Source organism: Arabidopsis lyrata (genome assembly GCF_000004255.2).
Source record: "Arabidopsis lyrata subsp. lyrata unplaced genomic scaffold ARALYscaffold_2, whole genome shotgun sequence".
In the NCBI taxonomy this organism is placed as follows: domain Eukaryota; kingdom Viridiplantae; phylum Streptophyta; class Magnoliopsida; order Brassicales; family Brassicaceae; genus Arabidopsis; species Arabidopsis lyrata.
In genome coordinates, this window is record NW_003302554.1 from 13,768,016 (window position 1) to 13,781,118 (window position 13,103).

The following is a 13,103-nucleotide window of genomic DNA, read 5'->3' on the forward strand; positions in this document are numbered from 1 at the left end:
AATACTAATACTAAAGCCATGCAATGCAATGCATCCAAACAAATTAGTGGTCAAGCACACTCAATTATGTCCACGAAGACCTTTAGAATCTTCACAACCAAAAGCTATTTTCTACACTACCTGATAATTCTGACTTAATTCATGTTCATAAAATGTATAAAGAAGCTTTATGAATCTCTATACTATTAAAAAAGAAGTACAAATGTAAATGGGTCGGGTCAAAATCAGAAAATTGACCCGAAATTTTGAAATCGGATCTTTGAAATTTTTTTGGAATATAAATTCGAATTAATAATGAAAAATCGAACTAAAATCAAATGTTTATGGAAATCAAATAAACTTTGATTTTACTTATGGTAACTAATTATAAAATCATATTCCGAACAATATTATACATTAATTACGTATAATATATTTGTTCATATACTTTTGGAACTAATTCCATAACAATTAACGTTTTTCTCATTAATTTTGCTTATTTTAGCCAGTTATCATTAATTAAAAGATATCTTACTTGCTTCTAGAGATTTCTAAAAAATTTATCACAACTAACCCATCTATTTTATAAATTAAATAAATAGATATTTTTATTTTGGTCGTGTAAATTAAATAGATATGAAATCTATATAACTAATTTTAATTTAATTAGATTAAATCGAAATTATGGTATTTTCATACAATCATACTTATAGTTTACCAAAGAAGTTTAATTTTCAAATTATAAAGATTTCTTGAATATGATTTTTAGAATTATTCAACAAGATGATAAATATTTATTAAATTTTGTGAATCATGAAAAATATTAATTATTTTTAATCATTATATTTCACGTTTCAATCTCTCATCTAACAAATAAGATACATATTCTATAATTTCTATGTCCAAACTCCATTGAGTTGTATGACTAAATAATATTTCCATTAGAGCTGTCAAAACGAGTTGATTCGTCCCGTTAAGCCTGTTTTGCAATAGGCAAAATATAGTTTGGCATGTAGTTAGTCTGTCTGCACGACCCGCGGGTAGCATATATGAAACACAACCCCGTCGCGCGAATGTATGCTGATTTGCGGAGTTATCCGTGGATTTTGTTTAAATAATTTTAGAGTAACCAAAATTTAAAATTCTACTAAAATAAATAAATTAAAATGTTTTTAGAGAAAATAATCTTATATATCATTATATTTATAAATATTATAATTTCATTTATTAAAAGTTTTTTAAACTACCACATGTTGAATAAATTATATTTTTATCAATAAATACTATCATGCGGGTTGATCCGCCAACCCCCGGACGAAAACCGATGACCCACTGCGAATCAATCCATGTGGCCTGCTTATTTGCGGGTTTAATATATTTTCCCAAATCTGGCCTATAGTGAGATGATTTGGGCTCGACCCACGGTTTTGACCTATTTTGACTGCTTTAATTCTCATGATTCGTCTAATTTTTGAATTCTAAAACACAAAATTCCATTTTGTAAATCATAATTAATACGATTGATTTAATTATAAACAATTTAATATTTTCTTTACAATTTGTTATTAGGAATATTTATAAGTACATTACACGATTCGTTCTACTAAAAACACGCACAATATTAAAATCAACGTATGTAAATCAATATTCTCCCGCGGTGGACCGCGGATCCGATCCTAGTGATTAATTATAGAGACAACCCTATCTGCGATTTCTACAAGTTATAGAGAACCAACAATACTTATAAATACCGAAATTCACCATCAAATAATAGAAATATAAATTAGAAATAAAAAAAATATTTGTTTTTTTTTTGGATAGACATGTTCATCACATATCATGAAAGACAAATTGTTAAATCATTTTAGAATAAAATAATTTATTATACTATATATATATATATATATTATAAAGTTTATTATACTATGTATTCTGCAAGAAATTGTCATCCAATAGTAACATTATCTATTTAAACTGAAAATGTTTCAGGCTTCAGCTACTTTAAGGAATTATAGCTGGAAATTATTATACAATGTATTTTGTTAAGTAATTATTGTCATCCAATAGTAAAATTATATATCTATTTAAATTGAAAAATGTTTAAGCTACTTTAAGAAAATATAGCTTTATAAAAAGTACTTTTAGGTCACATGTTTTGAGGTGAAGAACAATACTAATAATTACTCAATAAGTTCACCAGTCACACTCCAACATCTAATTCAAATTCTTTTATAAAACTTTTTAACCGTGGCTGTTTGATGACCATTTGACAAAAATTAGAATTTAGAAAAACAATAGCTAGGACAGGGATAATATAGGACATTAGACTATAGAAGGACAAAATGAAGTAGTATTTAAAACTGCAATTTAGCCACCAATAAGAAAGAAGTGACGCGCAGTAAACGACAAAAAGCTCAAGCATAAAAAGACCAATCTTCTCTGCTTTCTAAACATTTCAAGAACCTTGAAAACATCAAGAAAGAAAAAAACAGCTCCTGTTCCATTAGATATTTCTTCTAAATTGTCTGAAAATCATGGAAGTAAATTCCAGTTCTACTCTCCCTCCAGGATTCAGATTTCATCCTACCGACGAAGAACTCATCGTGTACTATCTTCGAAACCAGACCATGTCTAAACCATGCCCTGTCTCCATCATCCCAGAAGTCGATATCTATAAATTCGACCCATGGCAATTACCTGGTTAGACCCGGTTATCTTTCATTGGTAATCTGTTCTTCTAGATGTTCATGTTTAGAGCTACTGGGCTTATTTGCTTTTTTTTTTTCGTTTTGTATTTTACAGAGAAAACAGAGTTTGGAGAAAATGAGTGGTATTTCTTCAGCCCTAGAGAAAGAAAGTATCCAAACGGAGTCAGACCAAACCGGGCAGCTGTTTCCGGTTATTGGAAAGCAACCGGTACAGACAAAGCTATTCATAGCGGTTCGAGTAACGTAGGTGTCAAGAAAGCTCTTGTCTTCTACAAAGGTAGACCTCCTAAAGGAATCAAAACTGACTGGATCATGCATGAGTATCGTCTCCACGATTCACGTAAAGCATCAACGAAACGTAGCGGTTCTATGAGGGTGCGTAAGCAGAGTAAACAAATTTATAGGTCATGTTTATTTTATTACAACTTGTGATAATGTTAAATTTCTTCATATTTTTGCAGTTAGATGAATGGGTATTGTGTAGGATATACAAGAAGAGAGGAGCCGGGAAGCTTCTGAATGAGCAAGAGGGTTTCATTGACGAAGTACTAATTGATGAGGCAACAGTTGCTGTTAACGAAGCAGAGAGAAGAAATGAGGAAGAGATAATGATGAATATGACGTCGACGAAACTTCCAAGGACGTGTTCGCTGGCTCATTTGTTGGAAATGGATTACATGGGACCAGTCTCTCACATTTTCACCGATAACTTTACTCAGTTCGGTCATATTCATCAACCTGATTCGGAGTCTGGATGGTTCGGGGATCTACAGTTTAACCAAGACGAGATCTTGAATCATCATCGTCAAGCTATGTTTAAGTTCTAGTGATGGGTTTAGTAAAAAGATGTGCTTGGAATGTTAATTACTTTGGTAGATATTTTGTTAGTTTGGGTACAAGCAAGAAAATTGTAAAATATTATAACTAAAACCCAATGGGATTTTATATTTCTCCCATATGAATTAATGTGAAATGAAAATCAATGTTTAATTAAAAATTAAGTTGTTTCAGCATGATAAGACGAAGTCAAGGTCTTGATTTACATTACGAACTAATAAAACAAAAATCTTTTGTTTTATTAAATATAACACAACAAAAAGACTTTTGTCCTATACGATGGTTTTAAAATGATAAAAAGAGAGATTGAGATTACGTTAACTTGGGATCAAAAAGTCGATGACGTGTGGAGGAATCAACGCCAGATACAATGCATTTTGGGTTACTTATCTCTGTCGTTTTATTAGATAACGAATGTTACTTGTCGTCATCATCGTACTTTAAACCTCATTTTTGATTCAGTCTGCGCAGACTCAAACATTAGTGGATGAAACTTATCATAAATATGTGGACCCTTTTTTGCTAATTTCAATTTTGACCGGTTTTGGTGTACCAAACACGGTTTAACAAAACCAAGAGACCAAACTAGTTTAAGAAAGAAAACACACCAAAGAAGTGTTGCGAAGATGATAAAAAGACTGTTAGTTGATTAGTAGATTGCTCACGGACTTTGGCTGATGGCTAAACAATATAAAAACTCTGTGAATTATTTACAACTTATTTTTCAGATTTCAAAGAGGTAAAAAATGTCGTTGTGTTTGGTTATAGCTTGTATGGTAACATCATGGATCTTCTTGCACCGATGGGGACAAAGGAACAAGAGTGGTCCAAAGACTTGGCCTTTGGTTGGAGCCGCGATCGAACAGTTGACCAATTTTGATCGAATGCACGATTGGCTCGTTGAGTATCTTTATAACTCAAGAACAGTAGTGGTTCCAATGCCATTCACCACTTATACATACATAGCTGATCCCATCAATGTTGAATATGTCCTCAAAACCAACTTCTCCAATTACCCAAAGGTGAAAAAACAAACTCATTATATCAATTTCATGTATAAGTTTTGTCGTAACTTTCATTAATGTTTTGTGTTCATAAGGGAGAGACTTACCATTCATACATGGAGGTTCTTTTGGGAGATGGGATTTTCAATTCAGATGGAGAGCTTTGGAGGAAACAGAGGAAAACCGCGAGTTTCGAATTTGCTTCCAAGAATCTCAGAGATTTTAGTACTGTAGTGTTTAAAGAGTATAGTCTCAAGCTCTTCAATATCCTTTCCCAAGCATCTTTCAAAAACCAACAAGTAGATATGCAGGTAATAATCCATCAATCACTCAAATCTATAAACTTAGTTTCTCTACATAACATCCTTTTTTGGCTCTAGGAATTGTTGTTGAGAATGACTTTGGACTCCATATGTAAAGTTGGATTTGGTGTAGAGATAGGGACATTGGCTCCAGAGTTACCAGAGAATCACTTTGCTAAGGCTTTCGATACCGCTAATATAATCGTAACACTTCGTTTCATAGATCCTCTCTGGAAGTTGAAAAAGTTCCTTAACATAGGCTCTGAGGCATTGCTTGGTAAAAGCATAAAAGTCGTCAATGATTTCACTTATTCAGTCATAAGAAGAAGGAAAGCAGAGTTATTAGAGGCACAGAAATCTCCTACCAACAACAACACGGTAAAAAACTTGTTACAACTCAAAAATGTAAATATATGCACTTGTCACATTAGTAACATTTTTTTCTCATATGTAACCAGGTGAAGCACGATATACTCTCAAGGTTTATCGAGATCAGCGACGATCCAGATAGCAAAGAAACAGAGAAAAGCCTAAGAGATATTGTCCTCAACTTTGTAATAGCTGGAAGAGATACAACAGCAACAACTGTCACTTGGGCTATATACATGATAATGATGAATGAAAATGTTGCTGAGAAACTATACTCAGAGCTAAAAGAACTCGAAAAAGAAAGCGCAGAACAGACTAATACATCGTTGCATCAATACGATACAGAGGATTTCAGTTCCTTCAACGAGAGGGTAACGCAATTCGCAGGACTACTAAACTACGATTCCTTAGGAAAACTTCACTACTTACATGCTGTGATAACAGAAACACTTCGTCTCTACCCTGCAGTTCCTCAGGTATGCAAACCATAGAATCCATTTCTAAACAAAGAAAAGAAAGAATGTATATACGATGTTTTAAACTATTCGTAGGATCCGAAAGGAGTATTAGAAGATGATATGTTACCAAATGGAACAAAAGTAAAAGCTGGAGGGATGGTTACATATGTGCCTTACTCAATGGGTCGTATGGAATACAACTGGGGATCAGATGCAGCATTGTTTAAACCCGAAAGATGGCTTAAAGATGGAATCTTTCAGAATGCATCACCATTCAAGTTCACAGCTTTTCAGGTAACTATAACCAAACACATACAAGATTGTGAATGATTTTGAACATGAAAATATGAGTTGTTGTGTGAATGTAGGCTGGACCAAGGATATGTTTGGGAAAGGATTCAGCTTATCTTCAAATGAAGATGGCAATGGCAATACTTTGCAGATTCTATAAGTTTCATTTGGTGCCAAATCATCCTGTCAAGTATCGGATGATGACGATCTTATCCATGGCTCATGGTTTGAAGGTTACTGTATCCAGACGTTCGTAGGGAAAAAAAAAAAAAAAAAAAAAACTATACGAAGTCAAATCCATGTGAAATGTTCCAAGAAGAGATATAAATCTTTATAACTATTTTGTTCTCAAACTACTCAATAAGATCGATTTTATAGATCAAACAACAATTGTGAGGCAAAAAAATTTCCCTTTTACTTCAGTAAATTTCATTTCTTATATATCAAGAAATACGAATATAGAATGATAACCGAATTTCGAGCTAAAACCACTACAGAAATGTCCCTTTTCAAGCATTATTATTTTTTTTTATTTTTTTTTTCTAACTTAACTATTCCGGTATCAAAAAAACTTGTAGCGCTTTATGTCACTAATCGGATCAAGTTAATCGATTGGATTAATGTGGATACACTCATACAACTGTTAAAAACAAGAACACTAATAGTATCACAACATTGTTTAAAGCCAACATGAACACAAAACCTACTAATAAAAAAACATGACTAGGACTAAAGAATCTTTTTGTATAGGAATATTCGGCCCATCAAGGCCCAAATCTCCCCCTTTTTTTTTTGAAAAGAAGAGAATATTTGCTGCGTTAAGTTGAGGCATCGTCATCGTGAAACGTGCAGCTCCGGAAATAAAAAAAATCACTAAAATAACCAGATCCGATCTACTGCCCCGGTTTCTCGCCGGAATCTCCATACTGTAACCGGCGATCCTCTTTCAGGTAAAACTCTTTCTCTAAACTCTGTTTCCGCTTAATTTTTCTCTTCTTCTTCTTGATCATTCATGTTCGAGTAAAAGATGAAACTGTTGCTTGAAGGTTTTATTAATGGCGGTTTCTAATGTGGTTTTAGAGTTCATGTCTAGATCTCTATAAGATTCGATTTCTCCTTATAGCTTTATATTAATGATTTCGCGGGAAGTGGACTTTTTCTAATCAACGATGTTATATAGTTTTTGTTCTGGACTTGAACTTGAAAACATACTTTTGTTAAAACTCAGTTATGGAAGACGTGAAGGGGAAGGAGATTACTGATGATGCTCCTATTGACAACAAGGTTTCAGATGAAATGGAGAGTGAGGTGATTTTTTGAATTGTTTGTTTCTTTTACTGTTGGAGTTTAGCTACTAGAGTTTTAGGTTGAGGGAACATAGTTATGATCTTTCTCTGTATTCGGAAAGTTTTTCGTAGAATCTGAACTTTGTTTTTGGTATTCGATTGTAGGAAAATGCGATCAAGAAAAAGTATGGAGGATTGTTGCCAAAGAAGATTCCGTTGATATCTAAGGTAGCTTTGTTTTTTTCCGCCTATTGTTACAATGAGAAGCACTTTTTAATTAGAGAAGCTAATTCAGCTGTGTTCATGTTTCATTCAAGGACCATGAACGCGCGTTTTTTGACTCCGCTGATTGGGCTTTAGGCAAGGTGAGTCTTGCATACCAATCTTTGTAACTATCTTTTTTTCTTCCTGCTACTGTCTTTGTATGTGGTGTGTAATATATTAAAGACTTGAATTTGACATTTTTATCAGCAAAAAGGTCAGAAACCGAAAGGACCTTTGGAAGCTCTCCGCCCAAAACTGCAGGTAAAGTGAAGACTCTGCCTTTCTTTGTTTCTTGCTTTTCGCGTTGACATTAATCTCTGTTCACGCAACAGCCAACCCCGCATCAGCAACCAAGAGCAAGACGAATGGCTTATTCTTCAGGCGAGACTGAAGGTAACATATTAGATATGATTCAGTACCTTTGTTTTTCTTGATTCCATTGACATATCACTCAAGTCATTCAACGCATTTCGTCAAAATCAGACTCTGAGACTGATAACAACGAATCTCCCGATGACCAAGCCTGCGCATCTGCTGTTGACAATACAAATTTAAAGGACGATGGAGGCAGCGATGGTGACGCGAAAGACAACATCAAATCATGAACAACATATAGATCTCTTGAGAAGCTCAAACAAACAACATCACAAGTCAATTTACAGAAGAATAAGCGACCAGGTTTGCTTTGCAACGGTTGTAATATCAAGTCTCTTACCTTATCATACTTGGGACAGCAAATCTGTATCACTTAACAAACCTCGTGGCTCCGAACGTCTATTGGACGATTGCAAATGATTTGCTTTAATTAATGATCCATCAAATCCCTCGTAATGATTCATTATACAAATCAAGTTCTATAGACATCTAAACAACCAATCTTGGCATCTCTATAAATTACTTATTTGTCTTGATATGACATGAGATCCAAGATTAGGTAGAGTCCTTGTGAGTTATTCAAAAGCCTATGACGTCTTCTTACTCAAACAAAGGCTTCAAAATGTCGGAATTGGGAAAGTCAACTCCAATACTTTCTTAACCAGTAGCGTCAACTTGCCGCCTTGGTTTTTGTTTTATTCTCTCTTTTCACCAACTAGTCCTCTTTTCTTTGTTGTTTCCTTCTTGACTTGACCTTTCCAATGTAAGTAACTTTGTTCCCACCATTAAATTGGAGCTTCCATGTATGATCTAAGACCCAGAACACTCACCTTCCTTGAGGTTGCTATTCCTCCACCTACTGATACTACTCAATGCTCAGTGTTCGAAGGTAAGGACTCAAATCTATTTGTTCCCAGATGCATTTAGCATAGGCCAAAAGTTGATCTTAGAATTCACAAACGAATCTCTCTACTAGTATGTCATGATATATCTGCGCAAAGATTGTGTCTTTTGCATTGATCACATCTGGAAGTTGGATTTCTTGATTAGAGTGAGTTCTGTATGATTCAAGAAGTTGATATTGTTTAGAGTTTGGTGTGTGACTGTTATGTACATCAGGATGTTCCGGGAGCACATCATCCGCAGAGGCCGGTGGTATATTAGGAGGCTCTACTCGTGGTTTTTTAACTTATTGATGCAGTCTTATTGGGAAGAGGTTTGTGTTTATGAACATTCATTTGATGATTCCTCTGTCTTACAGTTTTGATTTGCTCTGTTTCTTCTTTGGTAAGATTGAGGCTTGCAAGGTGAAGGTATTTGATAAACTGAGTGAAAAAGCTGAAAGGGTGTTGGAGATTGGTATTGGCTCAGGTCCTAATATGAGGTACTATGCTGCTCGTAATAGTAATGTTACCCTTTATGGGTTGGATCCAAATCCCAAAATGAAGAAGTACGCACGCAAATCCGCTACGAAAGCAGGATTGAAACCTAAAAACTTTAGATTCAAGCAAGGAGTAAGTTTTCTGTTATGCATCCTACATTTTGACTTGTTTATAATCCACTGGTGTTTGATCTTGTCTATCATTAGGTAGGAGAAGCTATACCATTAAAAGATAACTCTGTGGATGCAGTTGTTGCAACACTTGTTCTATGTTCTGTCTCTGATGTCACTCAAACACTCAAAGGTAATTCTTTCTTCCTACTTAAACCTCATTGCGGAAGTAAGTAAACCTTTTCATAAGTTCAATGGTAATTTCAGAAATCAAACGGGTGCTGAGACCAGGAGGGGTTTTCATCTTCTTAGAACATGTGGCAGCAAAAGGTTCATAAATAAGTGTGAAAAAGAGAGAGTGAGAGAACTCTTAATTACCAATTTACCATGCATATTCTATAGCAGACAAAACCTGAATTCGTATCCGGTTGTTGCAGATGGATCGTTCTTCAAGCGTTTGCAGAAATTGCTGGATCCGTTGCAGCAAAGACTTGCAGATGGATGCCATTTGACAAGAAACACGAGAGAGTGTATCTTGGAAGCTGGTTTTAGTGGAGTTGAAGTAGAGACTTATTCTATGTGTAGCTTCCCTTGGATAACAAGACCTCATATCTATGGACTAGCTTACAACTAAAAAAACTGTCATCTTTATTCAATTACACTAGAATGATTGGCTTTGAATGTTGTGATTGCTGAATGCTGAATGCTGATGATGCTCAAGGCCTCAAGCATAAGCATATTCAGAGATCATAATACACTATAAATTAACATTGATAACTGATATATTTTGGGCCTTAAGAGTCTTTTTCGTATAGCCTATAAATTTTAAGCCCGAGCCCATTAGAGATATCGTTGGTCGGTCGCATGTGAGATGTGTGACAGAATTATAGTGTTAGGTGAAACAAAATATCTTATTTATTATAGATTATATTGCACTAATTTTTCTCGAAGCTGCACCCGAAAAGTAAGCAATATCTTATCATATTTACTATTTAGTACTATCTTATGATATGATATTTACTATTTAGTACTATTTTGGATATGATATTTACTATTTAGTACTATAATGATGTCCCACGACCCACTACACGTGAAATTGTGTATTTCGTTTTTTCCACTACACGTGAATTGTGCTTTTAGTTGTTTTTATTTATTAAAGGGACTCTTTATTTAATGATTAATTTTATATGATTTTCTTTTGACAAAATAATTTCATCCATTGAAACTTTGAAAAAAAAAATTCTTCGTAGAAACAAAAATAGTTTCATCTAGAAAATTTGAGCTTACATAAAATAAAATAAAACAACATGTTCGTATTTTTTTAACAAACGGAGAAACTAATACAACGAATATTAAAAACCAAAAAAAATATTAAAAAATACTAATTAATATTTAATTTCGACAGTGTAAGTTCATAAATTTGGTAAAATATAGTTATAAGAAAATTTTCTAAAAAAACATAATAATATTATATATTGTGTATTCCATGATAAGACTTTTTTGTCATTATATCTCAAATAACTTAAACACCTACATTATTACTTCATATATATTTTTGGTATATTATGAGATGCTTATTCAGGTTTTTTATTTAATAGAAACATCTTGATGCAATTCAAAATTTGGTAATATTTTAAGAATCTACTAAAATGCATGATTCAAGTTTTATCTATCTTGTTTCCAATAATTCAGTTTGATCTCTAAAAGCTTTGCTTTGTAAGACCATCTCCAACTTATGTCTTCATCTTTTTCTCCAAAATAGAGTATTTCTATTTTGGAGTTAAAAATGGAGATCTCCAAATTTTAGTATAAATTAAAAATAGAAGTCTCTAAATATAGAAAAAAAATAAAATCTCTATTTTAAAGTTAAAAATGATGATAGATTGGAGAAAATCTTACTCCAAACTCTATTTTAGAGATGACATAGAGATAGACTGAAGATGCTCTAAGCATATCCAAAAGGGTCTCATTGGCCCATTATCTCCAGATCTCTCCAATCATCATTGCCTTGCGATGTGGTTCCTCCCATTTTTGGCAGTATGTCTTCTATTCCATGTGATGCAAAAAATGACCTGGACATATATCACGCAAAAAATATAAAAAATAAAAAGAATTACTTAGGGATTTGTCATTTTTTTAATTGTATTTGTGGATTTTACCTTTTTTTTAATAGTTTGTAGATTTTACCTTTTTTTTTAATAGTTTGTAGATTTTGTCATTTTTCAAAGTGATTTAACATGCGTTTTATCCGTTATGTTTGGGTTTAGTCGGTTCCATTTGTTCTTAGAGTTTAGTATTTGGTATAAAATACATAATTTTGTGAAAAAAAATTGTAAATACGTACATTTTTAAGTGTTAAAAATGGCAAATCCATAAGAGCATGTGCAGTGGTAGTCTCTCACCAAAGTCTCTCGGATAAAAAAAAATTAATAAAATAATACAAACTATTATTTAATTGTGAGAGTCTCTCAAAAAAGTGGTGAATCTCTCAAGTGGGAGACTTTGAGAGACTTTTTCAACTTTTTGGAGAGACCCTCATAATTAAATAATACTTTTTATTATTTTATTATTTTTCTTTTATCCGAGAAACTTTAGTGAGAGACTCCCACTAGACATGCTCTAAGATTTTTGTAAAAATAGCATTTTCAAAAGATTTTGGTAAAAAAAGGCAAAATCAACAATAATCCCAGATAAAAACTGGAATTACTCAATAATTGTTGATAGAACTTCAATTTAATATTATTTTTTAAACAATCTGGTTTTACACTTGGCAAAAATTGAATGGGGAATATTTCTATCCAAATTTTGATCTTCCCTATTACTTTTCCAATTCATAAAATGTGGAACATTTTTTTGAAAACATATAGCCAAACAAATTTCACTTCGCTAGCATAAGCTTTAATGTTTTACTTTGCTAGCATAACCCTATAAATTCATATTAGCGTATTCATCAATTTCAGTATTTAGCGATTACTAGATAAATATTAGTTTATGGCCGCAAAAATCCACAACTCACTATATTCTTAATCAAAATTCTCCTCATTTACCTAAAAAAAAAAAAAAGGCTCTTCATTGAAATTGTTGAAGAACAGTAGTTTGTCTTAAAGTAAAGTACATAGTTAAAAAACAATTATCATGGTGAAATTTTTTTGAAACAAATAAAGAACTTAACCTATCTGAAACAAATTTCTTTCGATGCCAAAAACTTTACCATGTTGATGAAAATAGAGAAATTGTTAAAAATGCCCTTTTTTTAATACCCCTTTTCAAAAATGCCCCTTTTGAGAGTCTATTTTTAAGTTTGCCCTCTTTTAATTTTTAATGACCATTTTACCCTTATTTGAAACAAAATTAGGTCCACAAAATACAAAATATTTTTTGGCGGGAAAAGTGATCCCGCAATTTTCCCGCCAAAACACTTGTAAAAACCTTTAAAATACCTTGTAAAATTTTCCCTTAAAAATTTTTCCCGCCAAAAAATTTTCCCGCCAAAAATTTTTTTTTGCGGGAAAAGTGATTCCGCAATTTTTTTGCCGAAATTTTTTTGGCGGGAAAATTTTTGGCGGGAAAAATTTACAAGGTATTTTAAAGGTTTTACGGAGTATTTACAAGTGTTTTGTAAGGTTTTACAATGTATTTTAAAAGCGTTTTACAAGGTACTTATAAGGTTTTATAAGGTATTTATAACTTGTAAAACTCTTATAAAAAACTATTGTAAAACTCTTATAACTTGTAAAA

At 32.8% G+C, this 13,103-nt stretch overlaps 4 protein-coding genes across 5 annotated transcripts; all 4 read left to right on the plus strand.

Annotated features, from left to right (window-relative positions):
• Window positions 1-2,425: 2,425 nt before the first annotated feature.
• LOC9324785 (NAC transcription factor 29) lies at window positions 2,426-3,703 on the plus strand. Its single transcript, XM_002887192.2, has 3 exons — window positions 2,426-2,679; window positions 2,782-3,062; window positions 3,149-3,703. Exons 1-3 carry the CDS (start codon window positions 2,514-2,516, stop codon window positions 3,512-3,514), a joined length of 813 nt encoding a protein of 270 aa, XP_002887238.1. The 5' UTR covers window positions 2,426-2,513; the 3' UTR covers window positions 3,515-3,703.
• Window positions 3,704-4,217: 514 nt separating this feature from the next.
• On the plus strand, window positions 4,218-6,263 carry LOC9323303 (cytochrome P450 704B1). Its single transcript, XM_002887193.2, has 6 exons — window positions 4,218-4,546; window positions 4,624-4,839; window positions 4,909-5,208; window positions 5,289-5,675; window positions 5,751-5,951; window positions 6,026-6,263. Exons 1-6 carry the CDS (start codon window positions 4,271-4,273, stop codon window positions 6,203-6,205), a joined length of 1,560 nt encoding a protein of 519 aa, XP_002887239.1. The 5' UTR covers window positions 4,218-4,270; the 3' UTR covers window positions 6,206-6,263.
• Window positions 6,264-6,725: 462 nt separating this feature from the next.
• LOC9323304 lies at window positions 6,726-8,329 on the plus strand. Its single transcript, XM_002887194.2, has 7 exons — window positions 6,726-6,898; window positions 7,177-7,256; window positions 7,400-7,462; window positions 7,552-7,599; window positions 7,706-7,759; window positions 7,831-7,891; window positions 7,982-8,329. The coding sequence occupies exons 2-7, from the start codon at window positions 7,179-7,181 to the stop codon at window positions 8,101-8,103; spliced, it is 426 nt and encodes a 141-aa protein (XP_002887240.1). The 5' UTR covers window positions 6,726-6,898; window positions 7,177-7,178; the 3' UTR covers window positions 8,104-8,329.
• A 95-nt stretch (window positions 8,330-8,424) lies between these two features.
• On the plus strand, window positions 8,425-10,163 carry LOC9323305 (methyltransferase-like protein 7A). Of its 2 annotated transcripts, XM_021034128.1 has the most exons (6): window positions 8,425-8,762; window positions 8,993-9,089; window positions 9,166-9,387; window positions 9,462-9,558; window positions 9,633-9,695; window positions 9,803-10,163. In XM_021034128.1, exons 1-6 carry the CDS (start codon window positions 8,746-8,748, stop codon window positions 9,997-9,999), a joined length of 693 nt encoding a protein of 230 aa, XP_020889787.1. In that variant the 5' UTR covers window positions 8,425-8,745; the 3' UTR covers window positions 10,000-10,163. The 2 variants fall into 2 exon arrangements, with proteins under 2 accessions (XP_020889787.1, XP_020889788.1); XM_021034129.1 differs by lacking the exon at window positions 9,633-9,695.
• The last annotated feature ends 2,940 nt before the right edge of the window (window positions 10,164-13,103 follow it).

Bases quoted from the DNA above. Each gene is read 5' to 3' on its own strand.
- LOC9324785 (XM_002887192.2), top strand. From the start codon at position 2,514: ATGGAAGTAAATTCCAGTTCTACTCTCCCTCCAGGATTCAGATTTCAT. The intron at 2,680-2,781 runs GTTAGACCCGGT...TGTATTTTACAG, and splicing joins CGACCCATGGCAATTACCTG to AGAAAACAGAGTTTGGAGAA. The intron at 3,063-3,148 runs GTGCGTAAGCAG...ATATTTTTGCAG, and splicing joins AACGTAGCGGTTCTATGAGG to TTAGATGAATGGGTATTGTG.
- LOC9323303 (XM_002887193.2), top strand. From the start codon at position 4,271: ATGTCGTTGTGTTTGGTTATAGCTTGTATGGTAACATCATGGATCTTC. The intron at 5,209-5,288 runs GTAAAAAACTTG...ATATGTAACCAG, and splicing joins CTCCTACCAACAACAACACG to GTGAAGCACGATATACTCTC. The intron at 5,676-5,750 runs GTATGCAAACCA...AACTATTCGTAG, and splicing joins TCTACCCTGCAGTTCCTCAG to GATCCGAAAGGAGTATTAGA.
- LOC9323304 (XM_002887194.2), top strand. From the start codon at position 7,179: ATGGAAGACGTGAAGGGGAAGGAGATTACTGATGATGCTCCTATTGAC. The intron at 7,463-7,551 runs GTAGCTTTGTTT...GTTTCATTCAAG, and splicing joins AGATTCCGTTGATATCTAAG to GACCATGAACGCGCGTTTTT. The intron at 7,600-7,705 runs GTGAGTCTTGCA...CATTTTTATCAG, and splicing joins CTGATTGGGCTTTAGGCAAG to CAAAAAGGTCAGAAACCGAA.
- LOC9323305 (XM_021034128.1), top strand. The intron at 9,559-9,632 runs GTAATTCTTTCT...TGGTAATTTCAG, and splicing joins TGTCACTCAAACACTCAAAG to AAATCAAACGGGTGCTGAGA. The intron at 9,696-9,802 runs GTTCATAAATAA...CGGTTGTTGCAG, and splicing joins AGAACATGTGGCAGCAAAAG to ATGGATCGTTCTTCAAGCGT.